Raw genomic sequence first — 24,106 nt, 5'->3', positions numbered from 1 at the left:
GATGGGGCCAGATCCACGTAGAAATAGAAAACATTTATAGCATTCGTTTTTCAATGGTGTGAGTTCATATGCCCAGTGCTTTTCTAGTCTGTGTGTATTTTCATTTGGGAATTTAATGTAAACACCAAAGGCTCTGCTAATGTGTTGCTCTGTGTGTACACACTGTGTATAAATGATGTGATATAACAAGTTGTCACACCATCAGTAGAATACAAAATAAATAAGAAACCAATAAATATTTTCTACAACACTATAGTAGCAAAATACTAATGCTTCAAGTTAGTCACCTCAAATCCTTTTAGGAACAAGGAGGGAAAACATGCATCACTAAAGAGTTGCACTTCCATCTCACACACAGATGCCGTTCACAGAAGTTACATTCACGGGCAGTGTGCTTGGTGCCTGTGATATAGCCCGTCAGTTCTTCCTGTTGCGTTTATATCCTGTTGTCAAAGTGCTGCGTCAATGGATCAAATGTTCCTCCTCCTAAAATCTTTTTTTTATTAAAGTATAGTTGATTTGCGATGTTGTGTTAGTTTCAGGTGTACATTAAAGTTATTCAGATATATATATCTATTTTATATACATCACACACACACACACACACACACACACACACACACACACACACGTATATATGGTTGGGCAAAAAGTTTATTCACGTTTTTCCGTAAGGAGTTGCACAAAAACCCAAACGCACTTTTTGGCCAACCCAATATATACTTTCTTTTTCAGATCTTTTTCCCTTACAGGTTATTACAAAATATTGGGTATAGTTCCCTGTATTATACAGTAGGTCCTTGTGGGTTATCTGTTTTATATATAATAGTGTGAATATGTTAAGCCCAAATTCCTACTTTTATCCCTCCACCCCCTTCCCTTTTGGTAACCCGTAAGTTTGTTTTCTATGTCTGTGGGTCTATTTCTGTTTTGTAAATAAGTTCATTTGTGTCTTTCTTTTTCTTTAGATTCCACATATAAGCGATGTCATGTGATATTTGTCTTTTCTCTGTCTGGCTTACTTCTCTTAGTACGATCATCTCTAGGACTGGCCATGTTGCTGCAAATGGCATGATTTCATTCATATTCCTATTTCATTGAGTACGTAGGAGGTACTCGATGAATGTTTGTTGAACTGTTCAGTTGGACTCACTCTGGCATTTAGAAATTCCTTTTGGTTCCCACACAGTGGCTATTCCAAACATGCCCATACTCCTTGGTGAAGGTGTCTTGATCTTCTCTTACTCTTGGAGGTTGGCTTTACCTCCAGGGTAGTTGGGAGAGACTACGTCTTCTGTGTGTCTCTGCACTTTAGGATTCAGCTGCTTCGTCCTGCCTCTCTTCCTGCTCTTCTGCCTCGGAGAAAGTCCCTCCCTTTCTTGGTCTCCTGGCTCTCACCCCTAGCAGCTCTGTAACATCAGTCACACTTCCACTCTGGCACCTTCAACTTCTCTGTCTTTCTTTGGTTTCTGCCTCATTGCCAAGACATACATAATTAAGCCATCTTCTCCAACCTGAAAAGAAAAATTTTTTAAATGTTTTAACCTCCATGAGTTTTTCTTTCCTTTCCTTCCCTGACACATTTCTTGAGACAGTAGTTTATGTATCAGTCCCTGTTTCTTCACTACTCTGTCAATTCTTAAACCCTAAGAGTCTGGCTTATATTTCAACCAATCTGCTAAATGGCTTTCTCCAAGAGAACAAATCCTCAAAACAAATGCATGTGTCTTAACCTTCAATTCCCTTGACATCTCTGTTTCAGTCAACGCTGAGAAACCCATTCTTTCTTGGATTGCTTGATGTAATATTATTCAAGTTTTCCTCTTAATTTTTCAGCTGCCTGTTCATGGCCTCTTTTGTAATTCCTTTTCCTGCCTCCTAAAAAATATGGGTGTGTACTTATCAACAAGTCTATTCTTTGTGTGAGTGCCGTGTCTTCCTGACTGGGCTATTAGCCATTCAGAATTAGGGGTGATGTCTCATAGTTCTTTAGACCATTCAGCACAACAATTTGCTCATAGCTGGCCAGGAAATATTTGTGATTTAACTGACTACAAACAAGTGACAGATTAAATAAATAGATTGGGCGCCATTACTATAAAAGAAGTAACCAAACATACAAAAACCAACGCACTTATTCAAGCCAATAAACAAACAGAAGACCAAATTACTTCAGAAATAAACAGTAAATACAAGGAGAATGTTTAAAATTCTGAGCTTTTATACATTTACTTTCTTGTAATGATTGAAATGGTCAGAGGATAAAGGAAATCACAGGAAGGAGCAAGGGAATGAATTCCTTTTTAATACTCTCTGGCATTTTTTAAATATACAATGTTATATTCTAATACAGACTATTTTATATTTATAAATATATAGTTATATGTAGTCTGTACTATTATATAATAGTTTATGTATTAGACTATATATAATTTTTACATAATTATATATATATATATATATATAATTTTTTTACAGTAATACAGATAGGGTTCCCAGAATAATCCACTTCCATCCCTGAATTTAAAAGTAATTTTATGCTTTATTTTATTTTATTACATCTGGATCAAAATAAAAATGAGTCAAATCTTACTGACAAATGGCCTACCATGCCAGTCCCAAGTTGTAAATTGATCTCTACACTTAAACCAGAACTTGAAGAAGAAGGCAGTTGCCTTAGTGACCCTAAGTTTAATCCCTTATTCACCAAGCCTACTTTATTTCTGACCCAGTTCCTAATAAAAAGACTTAAATTGCCTAATGAAGTATTAGGCAAAATATTCAGCCCTATCGAAGGAGCTCTTTATTAGGAAGGCTTTTTATCTGGAAGTTTGGAGTTTCCGTAAAACAGACTTGTGGAGCCCTGTGGAGAAGACTTTTGTCCTAAAATGAGTCCTGAGACTAGGCTGCATCCTGGGGGAGAGGTCTCCACCTCCATGCCCCACCTTTGTCCACCCAGTATGTTTCTAGCCTGGCCACTCTAAGGGGTGGGGAAATTAAAGTACTTTGGCAGGAACATTTGCCTCAAGTGTGTTGTCCAGTCTCTGCCATGGCTTAGCCAGGATGGAAATAATTTAGTTTAAATATTGTGAACTCTTTTCATTTGTGAAACATGAGCCCCTTATTCTCGCTAAACCTCCATTTTTTGTATTTGGAAAAAATAAATAGAATAAGTCATCCAAGAATCTTCAAGCTACTTAAAATCGTGGTTGTAGGAACTATAATCATTAAGTTCATTACCCTTGTTTTAGTGACGCTGATTATTTTTGTTATTTCTTTCTTGTTCGCCATGTCACACTCTCTCACATGCTAGAGTTTCCATCGTGCTATTAAACCACGACTGCCTTGCTGTTGTGTGTTTTCTTTGGGCCTGGGCTTCAGCCAGGGCTGATAGTCTCACTGGTATTCTCGGAATTCTACCAGCCTTTTGGGAAGATGTCATTTGGGTGTTGGGCACTGTGGACAGTTACTACCCAAGGTACCTTCACCAATATCCAGAGCCCAGGGTGAACTGAAGAAATGTGAATGTGATGATTTGATGTAGGTGACTAGGTAACATCCAGGATTACATTTTTTTTTTTTTTAATTGCAGTGATCTGTTCATCTCTGGCCCTTTCCACATTGACCTGTGTAATCTATGGCTGGTGCCTCTGATTACTGTGGGCCTCAGGAACCAGAGCATAAACAACTTCCCAAAGTTCTTTTGTCTTCAGAAGTCTGGCCAGCTCCCTCCTACTTTTTCTTGTCCATAAACAAGCAGATACAAAGCATCCTGGGACCTTAAAAAAAAAATGTCGTTTCCAACTTACTGTCAGTAACCACGTTATTCTCTAGAATTACAGGTAAAGTATTTACCGCTTCCTGCCTTTTCTGGCTGAATCATCATTGACAGTGAATAGGAGAGGCTGGTAAATACCTGGAATGTTCTGACTTTTGTTTTTAAAAATTGAAAGAGGATATAGCTCAGTGTCATGAAAGAGGAGTGAAGGGTCAAGCCAGTAATCCAGCCTCATGGTTCCAATCCTATAACAATACACCCTCTGATAATCCTGTTATGGAATTAAGGTAAGATGCTTCATATTGAACCAACCTTAAGAAGTACTTAGGAGACGGCAGACAGCAGAAGCAAGAAGAACTACAATTCTGCAGCCTGTGGAATGAAAACCACATTCACAGAAAGATAGACAAAATGAAAAGGCAGAGGACTATGTACCAGATGAAGGAACAAGATAAAACCCCAGAAAAACAACTAAATGAAGTGGAGGTAGCCAACCTTCCAGAAAAGGAATTTAGAATAATCATAGTGAAGATAATCCAGGACCTTGGAAAAAGAATGGAGGCAAAGATCAAGAGGATGCAAGAGATGTTTAACAAAGACCTAGAAAAATTAAGGAACAAACATCTAGAAGAATTAAAGAGCAAACAAACAGATGAACAATACAATAACTGAAATGAAAAATGAACTAGCAGGAATCAATAGTGGAATAACTGAGGCATAAGAACAGATAAGTGACCTGGAAAACAGAATGGGAGAATTCACTGCCACGGAACAGAATAAAGAAAAAAGGAAAAGAAATGAATACAGCCTAACAGACCTCTGGGACAACATTAAACGCAACAGCATTTGCATTATAGGGGTCCCAGAAGGAGAAGACAGAAAGGACCCGAGAAAATATTTGAAGAGATTATAGTCAAAAATTTCCCTAACATGGGAAAGGAAATAGCCACCCAAGTGCAGGAAGCACAGAGTCCCAGGCTGGATAAACTCAAGGAGAAACACACCAAGACACATGGTAATCAGATTGACAAAAATTATTGAAAGCAACAAGGGAAAGATGACAACATACAAGGGAACTCCCATAAGGTTAACAGCTGATTTCTCAGTGGAAACTCTACAAGTCAGAAGGGAGTGGCACGATATATTTGAAGTGATGAAAGGGAAGAACCTACAACCAAGATTACTCTACCCAGCAAGGATCTCATTCAGATTTCAATGCAGAACTCAAAAGCTTTACAGATAAGCAAAAGCTAAGAGAATTCAGCACCACCAAACCATCTCTACAACAAGTGCTAAAGGAACTTCTCTAAGTGGGAAACACAAGAGAAGAAAAGGACCTACAAAAACAAACCCATAACAATTAAGAAAATGGTAATAGGAACATACATATCGATAATTACCTTAAACGTACATGGATTAAATGCTCCAACCAAAAGACAGGCTCACTGAATTGATACAAAAACAAGACCCATATACTGTCTACAAGAGACCCACTTCAGACTTAGGGACACATACAGACTGAAAGTGAGGGGATGGAAAAAGATATTCCATGCAAATGGAAATCAAAAGAAAGCTGGAGTAGCAATACTCATATCAGATAAAATAGACTTTAAAGAATGTTACAAGAGACAAGGAAGGACACTACATAATGATCAAGGGATCAATCCAAGAAGAAGATATAACAATTATAAATATATATGCACCCAACATAAGAGCTCCTCAATACATAAGGCAACTGCTAACTGCTGTAAAAGAGGAAATCGACAGAAACACAATAATAGTGGGGGACTTTAACACCTCACTCACACCAATGGACAGATCATCCAAACAGAAAATTAATAAGGAAACACAAGCTTTAAATGACACAACTGACCAGATAGATTTAATTGATATTAATAGGACATTCCATCCAAAAACAACAGATTACACTTTCTTCTCAAGTGTGCATGGAACATTTTCCAGGATAGATCACATCTTGGGTCACAAATCAAGCCTCAGTAAATTTAAGAAAATTGAAATCATATCAGCCATCTTTTCTGACCACAATGCTATGAGATTATAAATTAATTACAGGGAAAAAAAGGTAAAAAACACAAACTCATGGAGGCTAAACAATACGTTAGTAAATACCCAAGAGATCACTGAAGACATCAAAAAGGAAATCAAAAAATACCTAGAGACAAATGACAATGAAAACACGACAATCCAAAACCTATGGTATGCAGCAAAAGCAGTTCTAAGAGGGAAGTTTATAGCTATACAAGCCTAACTAAAGAAACAAGAAAAATCTCAATCTAACCTTACACCTAAAGGAACTAGTGAAAGAAGAACAAAACCCAAAGGTAGTAGAAGGAAAGAAATAAAGATCAGAGCAGAAATAAATGAAATAGAAACAAAGAAAACAATAGAAAAGATCAATAAAACTGAAAGCTGATTCTCTGAGAAGATAAACAAAATGGATAAACCTTTAGCCAGACTCATCAAGAAAAAAGAGGGAAAGGACTCAAATCAATAAAATTAGAAATGAAAAAGAAGTTACAACAGACACTGCAGAAATACAAAACATCATAAAAGACTACTACAAGCAACACTATGCCAATATAATGGACGACCTAGAAAAAATGGACAAATTCTTCGAAAGGTATAACCTTCCAAGACTGAACCAGGAAGAAATAGAAAATATGAACAGACCAATCACAAGTAATGAAATTGAAACTGTGATTGAAAATTTTCCAACAAACAAAAGTTCAGGACCAGATGGCTTCACAGGTGAATTCTGTCAACGATTTAGAGAAGAGCTAACACCCATCCTTCTCAAACTCTTCCAAAAAATTGCAGAGGAAGGAACACTCCCAAACTCATTCTACAAGGCCACCATCACCCTGTTACCAAAACCAGACAGAGATACTACAAAAACAGAAAATTACAGACCCATATCACTGATGAATTTAGATGCAAAAATCCTCAACAAAATATTAGCAAACAGAATCCAGCAACACATTAGAAGGATCATACCCCATGATCAAGTGGGATTTATCCCAGGGATGTAAGGATTCTTTAATATACACAAATTCATCAGATACACCATATGAACAAACTGAAGAATAAAAACCATATGATCATCTCAATAGATGCAGAAAAAGCTTTTGACAAAATTCAACACCGATTTATGATAAAACTCTCCAGAAAGTGGGCATAGAGTGAACCGATTTATGATAAAACTCTCCGATTTATGATAAAACTCTCCAGAAAGTGGGCATACAGGGAACCTCCCTCAGCATAATGAAGGCCATATATGACAAACCCACACCCAACATCATCTTGATGGCGAAAAACTGAAAGTATTTCCTCTAAGATCAGGAACAAGACAAGGATGTCCACTCTCGCCACTGTTATTCAACATAGTTTTGGAAGTCCTAGCCTCGGCAATCAGAGAAGAAAAAGAAATAAAAGGATTACAAATTGGAAAAGAAGAAGTAAAACTGTCACTGTTTGCAGATGACATGATACTATACATAGAGAATCCTAAAGATGCCACCAGAAAACTGCTAGAGCTAATCAATGAATTTGGTAAAGTAGCAGGATACAAAATTAATGCACAGAAATCTCTTGCATTCCTAAACACTAACAACAAAAGATCAGAAAGAAATTAAGGAAACAATCCCATTCACCATTGCAACAAAAAGAATAAAATACCTAGGAATAAACCTACCCAAGGAGGTAAATGACCTATACTCAGAAAACTATAAGACACTGATGAAAGAAATCAAAGATGACACAAACAGTTGAAGAGATATACCATGTTCTTGGATTGGAAGAATCAATATTGTGAAAATGACTATACTACCCAGAGCAATCTACAGATTCAATGCAATCCCTGTCAAATTACCAGTGGCATTTTTTACAGAACTAGAAAAAAAATCGTAAAATTTGTATGGAGACACAAAAGACCCCGAATAGCCAAAGCAGTCCTGAGGGGGAAAAAACGGAGCTGGAGGAATCAGACTCCCTGACTTCAGACTATACTACAAAGCTACAGTAATCAAGACAGTATGGTGCTGGCACAAAAACAGAAATAGATCGATGGAACAGGATGGAAAGCCCAGAGATAAAGCCACGCACCTGTGGTCAAGTAATCTGTGACAAAGGAGGCAAGGATATACAATGGAGAAAAGACAATCTCCTCAATAAGTGGTGCTGGGAAAACTGGATAGCTACATGTAAAAGAATGAAATTAGAACACTCCCTGACACCATACACAAAAATAAACTCAAAATAGATTAAAGACCTAAATGTAAGACCAGACACTATAAAACTCTTAAAGGAAAGCGTACGAAGAATGCTCTGTGACATAAATCACAGTAAGATCTTTATTGATCCACCTCCTAGAGTAATGGAAATAAAAAACAAAAATAAAGAAGTGGGACCTAATGGAACTTAAAAGCTTTTGCATAGCAAAGGAAACTATAAACAAAACGAATAGACAACCCTCAGAATGGGAGAAAATATTTGCAAACAAATCAGAGGACACAGGATTAATCTCCAAAATATATAAACAGCTCATGCAGCTCAATATTAAAACAACAAACTACCCAATCCAAAAATGGGCAGAAGACCTAAATAGGCATCTCTCCAAAGAAGACATACAGATGGCCACGAAGCACATGAAAAGCTGCTCAACATCACTAATTATTAGGAAATGGAAATCAAAACTATAATGAGGTATCACCTCACACCACTTAGAGTGGCCATCACTCTACAAACAACAGTGCTCACTTCGGCAGCACATATACTAAAATTGGAACAATACAGAGAAGATTAGTATGGCCCCTGCGCAAGGATGACGAATAAAGACGCAGACCTACTAGAGAATGGACTTGACGACACAGGGAGGGGGAACGGTAAGCTGGGACTAAGTGAGAGAGTGGCATGGACATATATACACTACCAAATGTAAAATAGATAGCTAGTGGGAAGCAGCCGCATAGCACAGGGAGATCAGCCCGGTGCTTTGTGACCACCTAGAGGGGTGGGATAGGGAGGGTGGAGGGAGGGAGACGCAAGAGGGAAGAGATATGGGGATATATGTATATGTATAGCTGAGTCACTTTGTTATAAAGCAGAAACTGACACTCAGTTGTAAAGCAATTATACTCCAATAAAGATGTTAAAAAATCAGCAAAAAAATTTAAAAAAAATCTACAAACAACAAACGCTGGAGAGGGTGTGGAGAAAAGAGAACCCTCTTGCGCTATGGTGGGAGTGTAAATTGATACAGCCACTATGGAGAACACTATGGAGGTTCCTTAAAAAACTAAAAATGGAATTACCATACAACCCAGCAATCCCACTACTGGGCATATACCCTGAGGAAACCATAATTCAAAAAAACACATGCACCCCAGTGTTCATTGCAGCACTATTTACAATAGCCAGGTCATGGAAGCAACCTAAATGCCCATCAACAGATGAATGGATAAAGAAGATGTGGCACACATATACAATGGAATATTACTCTGCGATAAAAAGGAACGAAATTGGGTCATTTTTAGAGACATGTATGGACCTAGAGACTGTCATACAGAGTGAAGTAAGTCAGAGGAAAACAAATATCGTATATTAACGTATATATGTGGAATCTAGAAAAATGGTACAGATGAACCTATCTGCAAAGCAGAAATAGAGACACAGATGTAGAGAACAAATATATGGACACCAAGTGGGGAAAGTGAGGGGTGGGGTGGGATGAATTGGGAGATTAGTATTGACATATATACACTAATATGTATAAAATAGATAACTAATAAAAATGTGCTGTGTAAAAAATAAATAAAATTCAAAAAAAAAAAGAAGCACTTGGGGTTTGCTGGTCTCGATGCTTGTCTCATTCCTCGTCAGTCTCTTCCCTTCCCCATCTCCCCCAGCCCCGCTCCCCCAAGCTCTGACAGTCACATGGCAGAATGTCACTCTGTCCCCTGTCCTCTTCCTGCAGACACAAAGGACATGAGTGAATTCGAGAACGAAGGCTTCTTTGCTCTGCATCAGCGCCGAGGAGCCATCAAACAGGCCAAGGTCCACCACGTCAAGTGCCATGAGTTCACGGCCACCTTTTTCCCACAACCCACGTTTTGCTCCGTCTGCCATGAGTTTGTCTGGTATGGTAACTCAGCATTGCACTCCAAGCTTCAAGTTATGCATTCTGTCGCATCTTCTCGATCCACCAGGTCTGGCATGCCCCACCTTGGGGAAGTGTGCCGGAATAGGTACCACCTGAGAGTTTCCAGTGGCCTCACCTGGATGGAGAAGGTTCAAAGGGTGTGACTCTCTAGAACATTTTCATAATATAACTCTTGTAGAGCCAGGAAACCAGCCTCCTTAGGAAAGGTTCCAAGGACTTCAGTTTCCAATTAAATGGGAGGCTTATGGGGGTGAGCGGGAAGGGAAAGAAGAAGGAGAGAGCTTTATCGTAAGCACAGTTTTACAGCCAAAACCGCCACCAGCTCAACAGCCCAACCGTGCTGCTACTAATGTCTGCAAAAGGCAACACTTGCCCGTTGGAGCTAATGGGTTTCAACGTTTACAGGGCTCTTGGGTGTCTTAAGAGCCCTCAAACAGAGAGATTGGTTCAACCCTCAGTAAACACACAGCGAAGGCTATGGGGGAGTGGAGACTTGAAATGACTCCTATCTCTGGCCTCAGCCTCCTCGCCTCTTCTGGGGTGTTCTCTCCTTAACCCCTGTGTAACCAGGGTATCCAGAGGTCAAGTAGACTTTTGGTGGATTTCCATCAACTGTCTTCATCTAATGACTTAAACCTCCTTCCTTTCTAAGAGTGAATGTTACTCAGGCTTCGGTCTTAAGCTTGAGAATTCATTAGTTGCACATATTCTCAGATACTCAGAAAGAGGAAATAAAATGTTATAAAATAAAATGTTATAAATGTAGATATCTTTGCTTATCTGTACTGAGCTTAGCGAGACATTGAATTTTTAAGCGTAGACGTGGAAATTTGCTACCATGATCCTGTGATCCATTTTTTTAAATATTAATTTAAAAATTTTTTTCTTTTTTTGGCTGCATCGGGTCTTAGTTGTGGCATGCAGGGTCTTTTGTTGAGGCACGCAGGGTCTTCCATTGCGGCACACGGGCTTCTCTAGTTGCGGCAGTGTGCGGGTTTCTCAGTAGCTGTGGCATGCGGGTTTTCTCTTCTGTAGTTGTGGCGCGCGGGCTTAGTTGCCCTGCGGCATGTGGAATCTTAGTTCCCCAACCAGGGATCGAACTCGCGTCCCCTGTATGGGAAGGTGGATTCTTTATCACTGGACCACCAGGGAAGTCCCCCCCCCCGCCCCCGCTTTATCCATTTTTGGTCAGGCATTTTTATCTCTACATGTTTGTTTGGAAAATATGCAAACGGGAGGGAAATCAACAACTCCTTATTTATCTAATTATCAGACTTTTCACAAAGCAGGTTAAAATAAAAGCACAGGGCTTCCCTGGTGGCGCAGTGGTTGAGAGTCCGCCTGCCGATGCAGGGGACGTGGGTTCGTGCCCCGGTCTGGGAAGATCCCACATGCCGCGGAGCGGCTGGGCCCGTGAGCCATGGCCGCTGAGCCTGCGCGTCCGGAGCCTGTGCTCCGCAACGGGAGAGGCCACAACAGTGAGAGAGGCCCGCGCACCGCAAAAAATAAATAAATAAATAAATAAAAGCACATGTTAACACTCTTGGCTAATAATAGACTAGTGCTTCAGATCAGAACATGCTCTGTGATGGCAGAAAGCTATGGGATCTTTCTTGTTCATCTTTTAAATGTTTTTGCTACTGCTGTTGACTCAAAGGTCCATATAAATGTTCAAACGTGTGCTTTATTGCAGGGGTCTGAACAAACAGGGCTACCAGTGTCGACGTAAGTCAGAAGGATTTCTTTTGTATTATCGTCATTCTTTTCGTTTAGTTGTCCCTTAACTTCTGAAATCTCAAGCTGTAGCCATTTCGTTTCAGAATGCAATGCAGCAATTCACAAGAAGTGTATCGATAAGGTTATAGCGAAGTGCACGGGATCAGCTGTCAACAGCCGAGAAACCATGGTACGGATCTAGATTCCTCTCTGTCTGAAATACGATGATTTTATCCTGATTTTTACAGCCCGCTATTTCTTGTTACTAATGCCTGAATTTGAATGCTTATATTTTTCCTTGCACACCCTAAAACCCTTTCCTCTCCAGTGGTGATGGTTACTGAGATCCAAAACTAGGGGATGAATAAGAGAGCACAAGAAGAATTTTAATGATTCTACCTTTTCCAGAAAACCATCACAGAAAGGTGGCCAGAAAGCATAGTTCTGATCAATTATGTGAGAACGACTCCTGTGGCATCTACAGCTAGAAGTGACAGTTAAAGAGTAGAGGCAATGGTTATAAAATGCAGATGTGAGCGTTGACAAGGGAGGGTAACAGATATGTAATGCTTATATTGAGAGGCAAGTATTTCTTTCAGAATGAACTTTGAGATGTATCATCTGGGGGCAAGTCAGACTTTACTCTGTGGGAGAGGGAGGCAGATGGAGCTGCAGAGAGAGAGAGGCAACCAAAGCAGTCAGTCTTGGCAAGAAGGGAAGAGGTCCAAAGCCACATGGACATGAAACTCTGACGGACAGGAAGGAGTTGGAGAGATGGTTGTAGGTGAAGGTAGGTTTGCAGATTTGGGGAAGGACGGATGAGGGAGCTTCCCTTAGATGACTTAGGTCCTCGATGAAGTCTGAGGACTAGGGGAAGAAAGAAGGCAGCAAGTGTCTTTGAGGAGGAAGAAGGAGCTCTAAAATAATTATCTCATAGATGGCAGTGCAAGGGGATTCAAGAAAAGCAGCGGGATTGCCAAGCACAGTTGCAAGTCCATTTGAGTTTAGGGCAGCCATCTCCCAGGTGTGTGATTTTCTCCAGCAAAGGGGTAGGCAAAGAGACAGCAGATTGGTTGGGTTTTTCCAGAGTAGAATGTCTTTTAAAATTTAGAGCCAGAAGGGGATAATCTCCTGTTATGAGTGACTCTGTCAAGGCTCAAAGAGGTTGAAGTAGTTTGTCCAAGGTCAGCCACTTTCACCTGGCAGACTAGAATTCGGATCTCAGTCTCCCAGACTAAGGCTTTTGTTGTTGAAATCACAGTGCCTCTTTTCATCCCGCCCGCCTGCTCCCTTTATCTGATGCCTTCAGCTTTCCTGGCAAAATCACAAATTGTAAGCATGACTGTGAACTTCAATGGCTAACGTCCAGTAGGACTAGAATGAGAGCCACAGGTCAAATTTTAAACTTTCAAGTAGCCACATGAAAGACCGGAAAAAGCAACAGGTGGAATTCATCTTAACGATATACTTTATGTAACCCAATCTGCTCCAATATTATCATTTCAGGATAGACTCAATATACAAAATTGAGATATTTTACATTGTTTTTTTTTCATACAAAGTTGTCGTAATCCAGTATGTATTTTACACTTAACAGCACATCTTTTCAACACCTTGTAAGTGTTGGCCCACGTGGGTGAGTGACTGTCGTGTTGGAAAGTACAGATGTGTAGTCTTTCGCAGACACATCTTGAAGCATTTGGACTTGGGTTCAGGATTTGAAGTAGAAGTCTGCTAGCCTGGACCTTGACATCACTTGTTCATATTTATGTGGAAAAGTTTCTACGAAATAGGAGTTCTGAAAGGCACTTTTTCTTGGTTGAAAATATCTCGAGTAAGTGCTGGGCAGCTTTTAAGCCATTCTAAGTAGCCATTCTAAAGACTAAATGCTGACCGGAAGCCACCATGAGAATATGTATTCCTTTAACAAATAAGGCCACTTTACTGTACATGTTCTCAAAGACATTGTTTAATTAAAAACTTTTGTAGAGACTTTAAGTCTCAAGTAAATAAAACTTTTTATACTGCACAAGAATATTGGTATTCTTGCCAGGAATCAAAGTGCCTGATTTTTTGCTGTTGTTAATGTAATAAGTTTGATTAAAGGGGAGAATTTAAACTCTAGAACACTTTAAAAAAGAAAATCTTCACTGTATCTACTATCAGCATCCCTCTGTCATCTCCCTTCTCTCCATCCCTTAAACCATCACATTTATTTTGAGAGAGCGAAGAGTAATGGTGAAAGAGGGGGTGGGCTCAGATTCGGACTGTCAGGCTCATAGATATCCCAGCTCAGTTGATGGCTGTGTGTCCTAGACAAGTGTCTGGCCCTATCTGTGCTGAATCTCCCCACCTATCAAAGCAGGATACTAACAGAGGCTGCTTCAAAAGAGGTATTTTGAGGGTTGTATGAGATCACACATGTAAAAGATAACACGTGACGTGTCTAACGTGTCTGTCACAGCACCTGGCAGAAATGTTATCTACCTCTTGTCTCTTCGGTTCATGTATAAGCAGTGTGAAAAGCCTTCCCACCTTGGGCTCCCACACTAATAAACCGATCTCTCTAGAGGAGGCATTATGTAACATCTTCCAAAGGTTAAAGCACTAGCGCTAGGTTAAAAGAGAAAAGGAAATATTTATATTAAAATAGGAAGGGAGGGGCTTCCCTGGTGGCACAGTGGTTGAGAGTCTGCCTGCCGATGCAGGGGACACGGGTTCGTGCCCCGGTCCGGGAAGATCCCACATGCCGCGGAGCGGCTGGGCCCGTGAGCCATGGCCGCTGAACCTGTGCGTCCGGAGTCTGTGCTCCACAATGGGAGAGGCCACAATAGTGAGAGGCCCGCATACCGCAAAAAAAAGAAGGGAAGTACGTTTACTTAGCTCCCATTTAAATAAATAACCCTGGTCTCCTCTTCCTGAAATCTTAGCCCGTCTGTGGGAAGGCCGCAGACTCGCCCCCTTGCCCTTGACCTAGAAGAGCTAACGGCTTCTTGTCTTCTTTGGACATGACTATAAGGCTTGACAAGTAAAAATTATGGGTTCTAATAAACATCACTGCAGTGTTTTTATTATTCTGTTCACTGTGCTGAAGTATCTGCTAAGACGTGAAAAGCGGGGAAGTGGGGACACACCGACCATCTCGCATTCTTTTTCCCTTTCAGTTCCACAAGGAGAGGTTCAAAATCGACATGCCACACAGATTTAAGGTCTACAATTACAAGAGCCCCACCTTCTGTGAGCACTGTGGGACCCTGCTCTGGGGCCTGGCGAGGCAAGGCCTCAAGTGTGACGGTGAGTTTAATGAGCGTGGCCCCCCTGGAACCCCCTGCGGCTGGATTTGCAGCTTTGATGGAGAGAACCAGGGAGCGGGGCGGGGCGGGGGGGAGGATGGAGATGACTGGCTTCTCCGTCCAGCCCGGAAGAGCCCCGTGATCCTGAATGAGCAGTTCCCCGATAACAAGCCACTGCTGTTCTTTTCCTTCCACCTGTCCCCACCCCATGCCTTGTTTCCCAGAGAAGTGCCCAGTCTTCCAGGTCAAATGTCACAGCCCCTGGCCCCATGCCTTCTGTGGTACCTGCCTGATTCTCCTCTGACTGGCTCCCTCCCCTGGAGCTGCCCCTTCCTGACCTCCGCAGCCCCAGCCCTGCCCCTGCTGCTCTCCTTAGCACCAGCGAGTGCGATTCTGTCTGTGGCTCCATGAGGGAGCGAGCCTGGCACGTCTGTTTCGCTGCTGGTTAGTCCTGCGCAGAAAACTGCCTGACTTAAGCTGGCGAGCCTGTCCCCAAAGCGTGCTGTGAACTCCACGTGCACGGGAAGAGGCCCAGCTCTGATGCTGACGGCCTGAGAGCAGAGCCCGAGCCTGCTGCCCTCCACCGTGGAGTTATTCAGCCGGACCTTGAGAAAAAGCACAAGAGCTCTCTTTCTCTGAAAGTCCAGGCTGCGAAGGCAAAAACCTTTAGAAACTGAGATGCTGTTATGCCAGGATTAGCGGGTAGGGAGGAAAAAGTCCAACAAGAACTAACAAAGTACTTCTGCCCTTGGAGTGCAGCTGAGGGGAGGACAGAGCCCAGATAACATTCAAAACAGAGGTGCCTCGCTCAGCAGGGACCTTTGTATTTTGTTTTATTTAAAAAAGTTTTTTTAATGAAGTATAGTTGATTTACAATGCTGTGTTAATTACTGCTGTACAACAAAGTGATTCAGTTATACACATATATATATACATTATATGTGTGTGTAGATATATATTATATACATATATATACATTCTTTTTTACTATATATTCTTTTCCATTGTGGTTTATCATAGGATACTGATTAAACACAGAAGCCACTTTATTTTTTCTGGGCAGCCCCATTTTAACTTATGCCACTGGCTAATGCGTGTTGTATCTTTTAAGTGATAAAGGGCGCCGACCTAAGGAGGAAGATCACCCTTAGCTGCCTGCCTGTCCTCATCCCAGTTGCATCCACGTGTCTGGTGGAGCCTGGAGTGACATCTTAATGGAGGCGGGAGGGGTTAGGTCTCCAAATCATTACTGAAGGCAAACCCACAGGTAGTCAAAATTCACCTGAACAGTCCCTCCATCACCCAAAGTACCACCACGCACTTTCCTCTCTACACCTGTTTAAGAGTCCGTGGGTGGGTGGGCTGGGCGTTGTATAGAGTGTCTTTAAGAGTCGTAGGCAACAGGTAATATTGGAGTGTTCTGCGGGGACAAACGGACAGGAATAATCAGATCCCCGTCTGCTGGCACCCCTGTTCCTGTGATACTCTCACTTGTCGGGTTTTCTTTCCCTGGAGCCCAGGCGCCCCACCTGCAGAGGCCGAGCTGGTCCCAACAGCACGGTTGTGCCTCTGAGCTCAGAACTTCCAGGATTACTTGGCATTGTTCCACCACGCCCTGCTGGGTTCTGTCCTTTGCGAACATTCCTTCTTCACTCCATTCTCTTTCCTCATTCCCCGTCCTCCTGTGCTTCCTTAACCCTACTCCCTCTCTTCTCTTCTCCCCTTCCTCTCCCCTCTCCTCCCCCCTCTCCTTCCCCAAGTCACTCCCTGGAACCCCCAGAGGCTGGGCGCTGTCTGCCCCCCTCCATGCCCTCATGTGCATCTCCGCCTCTCACTCTCTCCCCTGGGTCTCTCCCCGCCTCTTCCTCACTCTCTTTTCTTCTTACTCTCCTGTAAGCCTCCTTCCTAGGTAGGGCCCCCACTCCTCCTGACCCTGTCTCCTTTCTCTCGCCACTGAAATTGCCATGAAAGTAGTCATCTGGAGGGACTGTTTGCACTCACCGAGGTCCAGTTATCACCTGCTAGGTTAGTAACAGACTTAGGACGTTGTGATCCTAGTGGGCACAGAGCCTCTCTTCACGGCACATCAGAGAGGAGCTTAGATCCGCTACAGTTTTAAAGAGCAAGGTGCCCCTCCCCATATCCTCAAGTCCGTTCTCCAGTAGGTCTGTGTCTTTATTCCCGTCTTACCCCTAGGTTCTTCATGACTTTTTTTTTCTTGAATTCCATATATATGTGTTAGCATACGGCATTTGTCCTTCTGACTTACTTCACTCTGTGTGACAGACTCTAGGTCTATCCACCTCATTACAAATAGGGAGGGTGGGAGGGAGGGAGACGCAAGAGGGAAGAGATATGGGAACATATGTATATGTATAACTGATTCACTTTGTTGTAAAGCAGAAACTAACACACCATTGTAAAGCAATTATAGCCCAATAAAGATGTTTAAAAAAAAAAAAAGAGCAAGGTGCTCGATGCTCGCTACATACCTCCCTCTACCTTGCAGTAAATAAGTAGTAAATGGGGCCGCCCAGCGTAAAACCTGCATCCGGGAGCCAGGAGGAGTCAAGCTAACGAGGCAGAGTTCAGAGGGCAGAAGCCATTATGAGCAGCGCCTCTACTATATTAAAGGTTCCACTTCAGGTGGATTTTTATGACTTTATACTGGGATGAGTAATAGTTTATGCTTACCTACTAGAAAATGCTGTTTTATTTTGTCTTGTTATGAACTGTTTAGTGAAAACTAAAGGTGAAGATGGCTAAAATTTCACCTAAATATTTCAAGAATATTTTATTGTAGTAAATAATAAAGATGAAAGAAAAGTTGTCTTTCGTGAACACCTGTTGGAGGCCAATCACTGTGCTAAGTTTTTGCACACAAATGGGCAAGTAATAAGGTAAGAAGATTAAAATGGCATGATTTTAGATCTTCTCCTGCCTAATTCCACTGTAACAATCCCTGTTGATATACCTTTATAGAGCCTAGCAGGACGTGAGATCAGAGTTCTATCTGCTGGTGTTGGGAAATCTTTGGTACCTTTTTTTTTTGGCATAACGGTGATGTTTCATAAGCAGAATTTGTATTTTTCTAAGACTAATGACATGAAGCGATATTGTCTTTACACAGACACACAGGTGCCCGACCCCCAGTACAAGAAGGCTCCCACAGTCACAGCACGGTCGTGCTGTTTTTAGGACTAATGGATCAGGATACTCCTCCAGCATCGTAGGTCTCAGAGCTAGAAGCCTATACAGATCACTTAGTTCAAGTAGCCCAACTCTCCCATGTGGTGAGAACACGGTCTCCGGACACTTTCCTTCCTTTCACCCCCGCCTCTCACATATGCACAGACCGCCGCACTGTCTCAATTTCCATTTCGATGGAGGCTGTACCCTAGGCTTCAGCCTAGAGGGTGGAGAAGCCTCTCGCAGCCCACGTGGGAAAGGGGATGCTTGGACCCCAGTCTAAGTGGCAGTGAATGACCTTCCACCCAGCATTCCACATTACCACCAACTTATTTGCTGGGATCATCCCTGGAATAAGAGCCAACCTCAGTTTTTCACTCTCAGCGATGGCACAGTGGACATGCATTCTGGGAGCAGCCTTCCTCCCCATCCACAGGCTCTGGTTCTGCCTTGAGCGGAAGTCACTTCCCAGCAGCACGCTGAGGAGCATCTGGTGTGTGGGTGAAGGTCTCAGGGAATCAGAGGTGAATGTGCGGTGGCATAAAAGCCCTGCCCTGGTCTGTTTGCCTTCAGTGTCTCCCTCTGCTGGGAAGATGGCGCCGGGGATTTGCCAGTGATTCCTTGGGCATACATGCACCTAAAACAGATCACAGGCAGAGTCCATGGAAGTTGGTTCTGTTGCCCTTGTTCAAGGTGTCGCTTTCTTCCTTTCAGCATGTGGCATGAACGTACATCACAGATGCCAGACAAAGGTCGCCAACCTTTGTGGCATAAACCAGAAGCTAATGGCTGAAGCACTGGCAATGATCGAGAGCGCTCAACAGGTAGGAACGGCTTTTAGGGGACAAGTTCCCACAATTTCAGCTCAACTAGGACTATTCCAGTCCCTTTGCCCTGTGCTCTGTAGCAGCTCTACAGGGCGACGTGGACTCTATTTCTGAGTACTTGCCTTGACACTGACTTTCATCTTCGTGTCCACATCCCCCGCTTGAGATACTTATTTATTTAATGCATTTGCATCGTGTGGATCTTTATAAGATCTTAAATTCTTCATGGAATGAGCAGGGGAAGAAACAAATAAATTCATTAAAATTATTGAGGATTCATTGCCAGTTTTATACCTATATATGACAACTATATAATAGCCTGGGGGAAAAAACATATTTGCTAGAATCATCCCTAGAATGCCTTCAAAACACTGAGTCCAAGGCAACTTTTGCCTTGCTACTTACTAGCATGCTGAATCCTCACATCCAGGGACGAACCCTCTTTAAGACTTGGCATTGCCCACGTAAGCTATTTTTCCATCCATTGGCCTTTGATTCTTATTTGTGACCGAATAATGTGGATAGCATGGGATAAACCAGTTGGCCCCCAGAAAAGTATGCAGGAAGCGAATACGTTCTGCTGCTACGTAAAATATGATAGACGTCCGCAGGATATGGGATCCCTGAGAGAGTGCCAGGGGGAGGGAGAGATTCGGTTATCTTACACATTTAGGGATCTGAAATGGCTTTCACGCCCATGGACAGCAGGCTGCACTGTCCCGTTAATGGTGGGTGGGTAGGTGGGTAGTCTGACTCTTTGTTTGTAACCCAGGCTCGCTGCTTAAGAGACTCTGAACACATCTTCAGAGAAGGTCCAGTTGAAATTGGTCTCCCATGCTCCATAAAAGGTGAAGCAAAGCTGCCATATGGACCAGCACCGGGGAAAAAAGGTAGCTACCCTGATCCACCGTAGAATCGTCAGTAATTCACCTTGATTAACCTGAGTCCTCTGGATTTAAATTCTCCACGTACCTGGCCTGATAAACGATTCTTTTCTAGTTCGAGATTACAGACCTAGCCACCAACAGAGAGTCTCCTACTTCTTAGAAGTATTATAAAACCGAAATATACCCCACTAGAAAACCTTCATAAGCAGGTGGTGGTGGTGAGAGGTTGAGGTGGGAGAAGAAAATGCGGCATCTCTGGAGGAAACAATTGCAAACTTTTTCTTAGAATTTTAGAACATTACTCCCTGCCGTGGTTAAACAGTTTTACAGAAATAAATCCTCCATAGAGCTCTAGACTAGGAATGCCACAGACCATCTTATTCTGTACCTTTGAGACTTTTCTGGAAAGTTTTAAGATTAGAAAGGGGATTATGGACACCAAGGGGGGAAAGCGGGGGCATGGTGGGATGCATTGGGAGATTGGGATTGACATCTATACACTAATATGTATGAAGTAGATAACTAATAAGAACTTGCTATATAAAATAAATAAATAAACTCAAAAAAAAAAGATTAGAAAGGGGAAGAATAGCCTAACGTCCTTAACATTTCTGATGTTATGGAAGTTTATCCAGCCTCCTCTTTGAAGGTCCTTCATGAGAGGATATGACCATGTGATTCTGAATAGTTTTCAGCATACATTATAAAATATTTTCCTTGGACTTAGAATACGAAAGATAAACCTAGAGATCGGAAAATAAATGTCATTATTCCAACCACAAAAAAAGACATAATTATGTGATGTGATACAGGTGCCAACTATCTCGTGATATCACAGTAGATAAATGTGTCAATCAACATGTTATGCACCTTAAATTAGCACAATGTGATATGTCAATGTATTTCAATTTAAAAGAAAGGAATGTGATAAGGGGGTCGGAGGAAGGCTCCAAAAATGTTTTTCTACACCTTCTCTGGCAGGAGGTGAGGAATAAATTGTCCTGAAAATTTTTTAAAGAAGGGTTTGGATTACATTTGGGAAGGGTCTCCGGGCAGAGGAGTAGACCTTGTGTCTCAGACATGATCAAGGTAGGTAGTATCTTGACTCGAAGACTGTGGTGAACGATGCATTTCAGATCTTTAACGATCTGCTCTCCATTTCTTCGTCCCCACGTGGTCGGTCACAGAAACTGACGCCACTGTGCCTGTGAGCCACGCAAGCAACGGAGAACCATTTTCCCTCCAATTCGGTTAAAATCCCTATTTGTCTGCGATTTGGCGTTATCAAAAGTGCTCATTCCTGTTGCATAGATGGTCTTTTGCTGATTGGAATGTTTCTTAACTTGATATTTTCCCCAGTCTGTTGCATAAAGAGACACAGTCCATCCCCCAGATCCCAGGCTCCCAGGCAGGAGGTGCTGCTTTTGCCCTGCAGGCACCCCTTTCTGCATCGCTCTGAATGGAGCTTCAGAATGGGATGTGGAAAAGAAAGCGTGTTCTCAAAGTAGCTAGGACGACCTTCCGCTGTTCCTTATTTCCTTTTAACCACTGATTTGCCATTTTCAGAGCCTCAGGGGATCTCCTGGGAGTCTCCCTTGGATGAGATGGAGAAAGTAGGCCATCGTCCAGAACCTGAACTTAACGTAGAAAGACCATCTCTACGTATGAAATTAAAAATCGAGGATTTTACCTTGCACAAAATGTTGGGGAAAGGAAGTTTTGGCAAGGTATGATATTGTATGTAGAATTCTGTGGCCCAACTTCCAGAAATTGAAGAGCAGATCTGGCCGGTGGAACTGAACTGGTGGAACTGAGCCATACATGGGTGTGCAGAGAGCGCATTCCTGGTCAGGAACTGTCATGTGATGTGATGTATGTTAGAGGGCAGAGAGACATCTGAATTAATAGGGACCCGGGGAGCTCTGGGGAATAGCAGCCTCTGCTTCCTGGGAACAACGATTCAAGCCATTTCACTTGGAAGGTGTCCATCCCACGAGCTTGTGTGTTTGGTATCCTTGGACACCAAAGAAATGAGAAGGTGCCTCAGCCGGTTCCTGTTTCACAGATATGTTTGTTTCATTGGTGGTTTTTTTGTTGTTGTTTTGTTCCTTTCTCAAACCTGGAGTGTGGTTTTTACCTTCTGTGTGATTTCTTCTCTACCAAACGTCCTCAGCCTTGTTTTAGTTTGCTAGGGCTACTGTAACAAAATACCACAGATGGGGAGACTTCAACAACGGAAATTTATTTCTTCTAGTTCTAGAGGCTGGAAGTCCAAGATCAAGGTGTGGACAGGGCTGTTTCTCCTGAGGCCTCTCTCCTGGGTGTCCACGCTGTCTTCTCCCTTTGTCCTCACATGGCCATTCCTGTGTGCATGTCTGTGTCCTAACACCCTCTGCTTGTAAGGACACCAGTCATATTGGATTAGGACCCACCCTAATGACCTCATTTTAACATAATTATCTCTGTAAGCACCCTGTCTCCAAATACGGTCTCACTCTGAGCTGCTGGGGTTTAGGACTCCAACATATCAGTTCTTTGGAAGGGACACAATTCAGCCCAGAACACGGCCCTAGCTTGAGCGTCTTAGGAAAAGTTCCACAGAGGAAGTCCCTCCTCTAAATTCTTCCTGCCACTCACTCAGGTTATGGGCCATTAGTCAGTCACAGAGGGCAAGGAGAGGAGGAAGGAGACATAATGGAAGAAATTATAATCAACTCTCAGTGACAAGAGGAGATTTTCAAGCCAGTGATTGTAAAGAGGGATGTCATGGAATATAGGCTTTTAGGTTATTTTGGATATTAAGGATATCACGTGTATTAATGGAACTCTCAGTTGTTTTATATTTATATTGGATGCAACGTCTAGGAAAGTTTTAGCCAAAGACTACTGTTCCGTGAATTTGTGCAGCCAAGACCAGCATTGTGCTCAGCACCTGCTCACTAGACTTTGGCTGCAAAACTCACCCAGTTTATTTAATAATAATGTAACTGGGTATTGCCGTAGCTGAAGGACATTGTGCTGCAGTTGGGGTTTCTATATAATACCAAGGCATTGCCTTTGGCAAAATCCACTCTGCCCTACAAACTGTAGCTGATATCCATTAATTCGTTTATCTTGTTTCCACAATAACATGAACCGTAGCAGGCTCGTCTGGTGTTAATCTGAGTGTAAGAGGCAATTTTACAGCCAGTCTTCATTAAAATTTAGCATCAATTAATGTGCAGTTTATAACCTGTTTCCAAAAACTGAAAGCACATTATAGAGATGGAAATGGCTTTTTTCCCCAGCTTCTTAGTTTATGGCTGATTTGGGGATGTTTTATGGAAAGAAGCAATTACCAAAAGGGGACTTTTAATTGTTAAAGGAAAGCTTTTCTTTGTTCCCGTGTGGATTTTACTTTTCAACAAAGTTAAGAAGACATTAAGTTAAACCTAGATGCCTTAGTAAATAACCCAAGGGACAGCTGAGAGCTTCAGGTATCCTCTGCTCTGTGTCCAAAGCAGTAAGCCCCTCACCATCAGGACCCCGGATCCCTGCACTCTGAGGGGGCTGCACCTTGGGACCCAAGGAGAGGGGGATGGAGCACCAGAGCAAAAAGGGGCAGCCATATCTCCTTTTCTTCCAACACTAAGAATACTCAAACTTGTTTCTCTTCTTTCTTTTCACTCTATATGGGAAGTATGGTTCCTCATCAAAATGGTAGCCTCTGTATTCTGGTTCTCCATCGATTTTAGGCCCAGGAGAACAAACTGCATGTTTTCTGGGGATATGTATGTACATCATTCATTTGCCTGAATTCTCATCTAAGCTCTACCCCCTCTATCAAGCCAGCTACCCCACAGTTATATGTCTGCACTGTATTATTTTAAACACAGACACGTGCATTTTCACTATTGGTGTAACATCATTAACGTCAACAATCCCTAAAAGTCACTAAAAGAAGCAAATGGCAAGTGGTTTTTTTTTAAGTATAGTTGATTTACAATATTAGTGTCAGATGTATAACATAATGATTCAGTAGTTTTATAGATTATACTCCATTTAAAGTTATTACAAAATAGTGGCTGTATTTCCCTGTGCTATACAATATATCCCTGTTGCTTATTTTATGCATAGTAGTTTGTATCTCTTAATCCTATACCCCTATATTGCCCCTCCCCCTTCCCCTCTTCCCACTGGTAACCACTAGTTTGTTCTCTATATCTGTGAGTCACTTTCTGTTTTGTTATATACATCCA

The 24,106-nt window shown here is 42.2% G+C and overlaps 1 protein-coding gene across 6 annotated transcripts in view; it reads left to right on the top strand.

The window, feature by feature from the left end:
* PRKCQ (protein kinase C theta) overlaps positions 1–24,106 on the top strand; it is a 148,432-nt gene that overhangs the window by 56,477 nt on the left and 67,849 nt on the right. For 5 of the 6 annotated variants that reach the window (XM_079913761.1, XM_079913764.1, XM_079913760.1 and 2 more), the window contains 7 exons: positions 9,771–9,933; positions 11,650–11,681; positions 11,777–11,862; positions 14,837–14,966; positions 18,869–18,978; positions 19,754–19,871; positions 21,435–21,595. In XM_079913761.1, the coding sequence (XP_079769887.1) occupies positions 9,771–9,933; positions 11,650–11,681; positions 11,777–11,862; positions 14,837–14,966; positions 18,869–18,978; positions 19,754–19,871; positions 21,435–21,595 (800 nt within the window). Of the gene's footprint in view, positions 1–9,770; positions 9,934–11,649; positions 11,682–11,762; positions 11,863–14,836; positions 14,967–18,868; positions 18,979–19,753; positions 19,872–21,434; positions 21,596–24,106 lie in introns of those variants that run through there. The other variant, XM_079913765.1, reaches the window with a different exon arrangement.

Source organism: Stenella coeruleoalba (assembly GCF_951394435.1).
Source record: "Stenella coeruleoalba genome assembly, chromosome: 2".
Lineage (NCBI taxonomy): Eukaryota > Metazoa > Chordata > Mammalia > Artiodactyla > Delphinidae > Stenella > Stenella coeruleoalba.
This window is presented reverse-complemented; position numbering and strand designations above follow the sequence as displayed.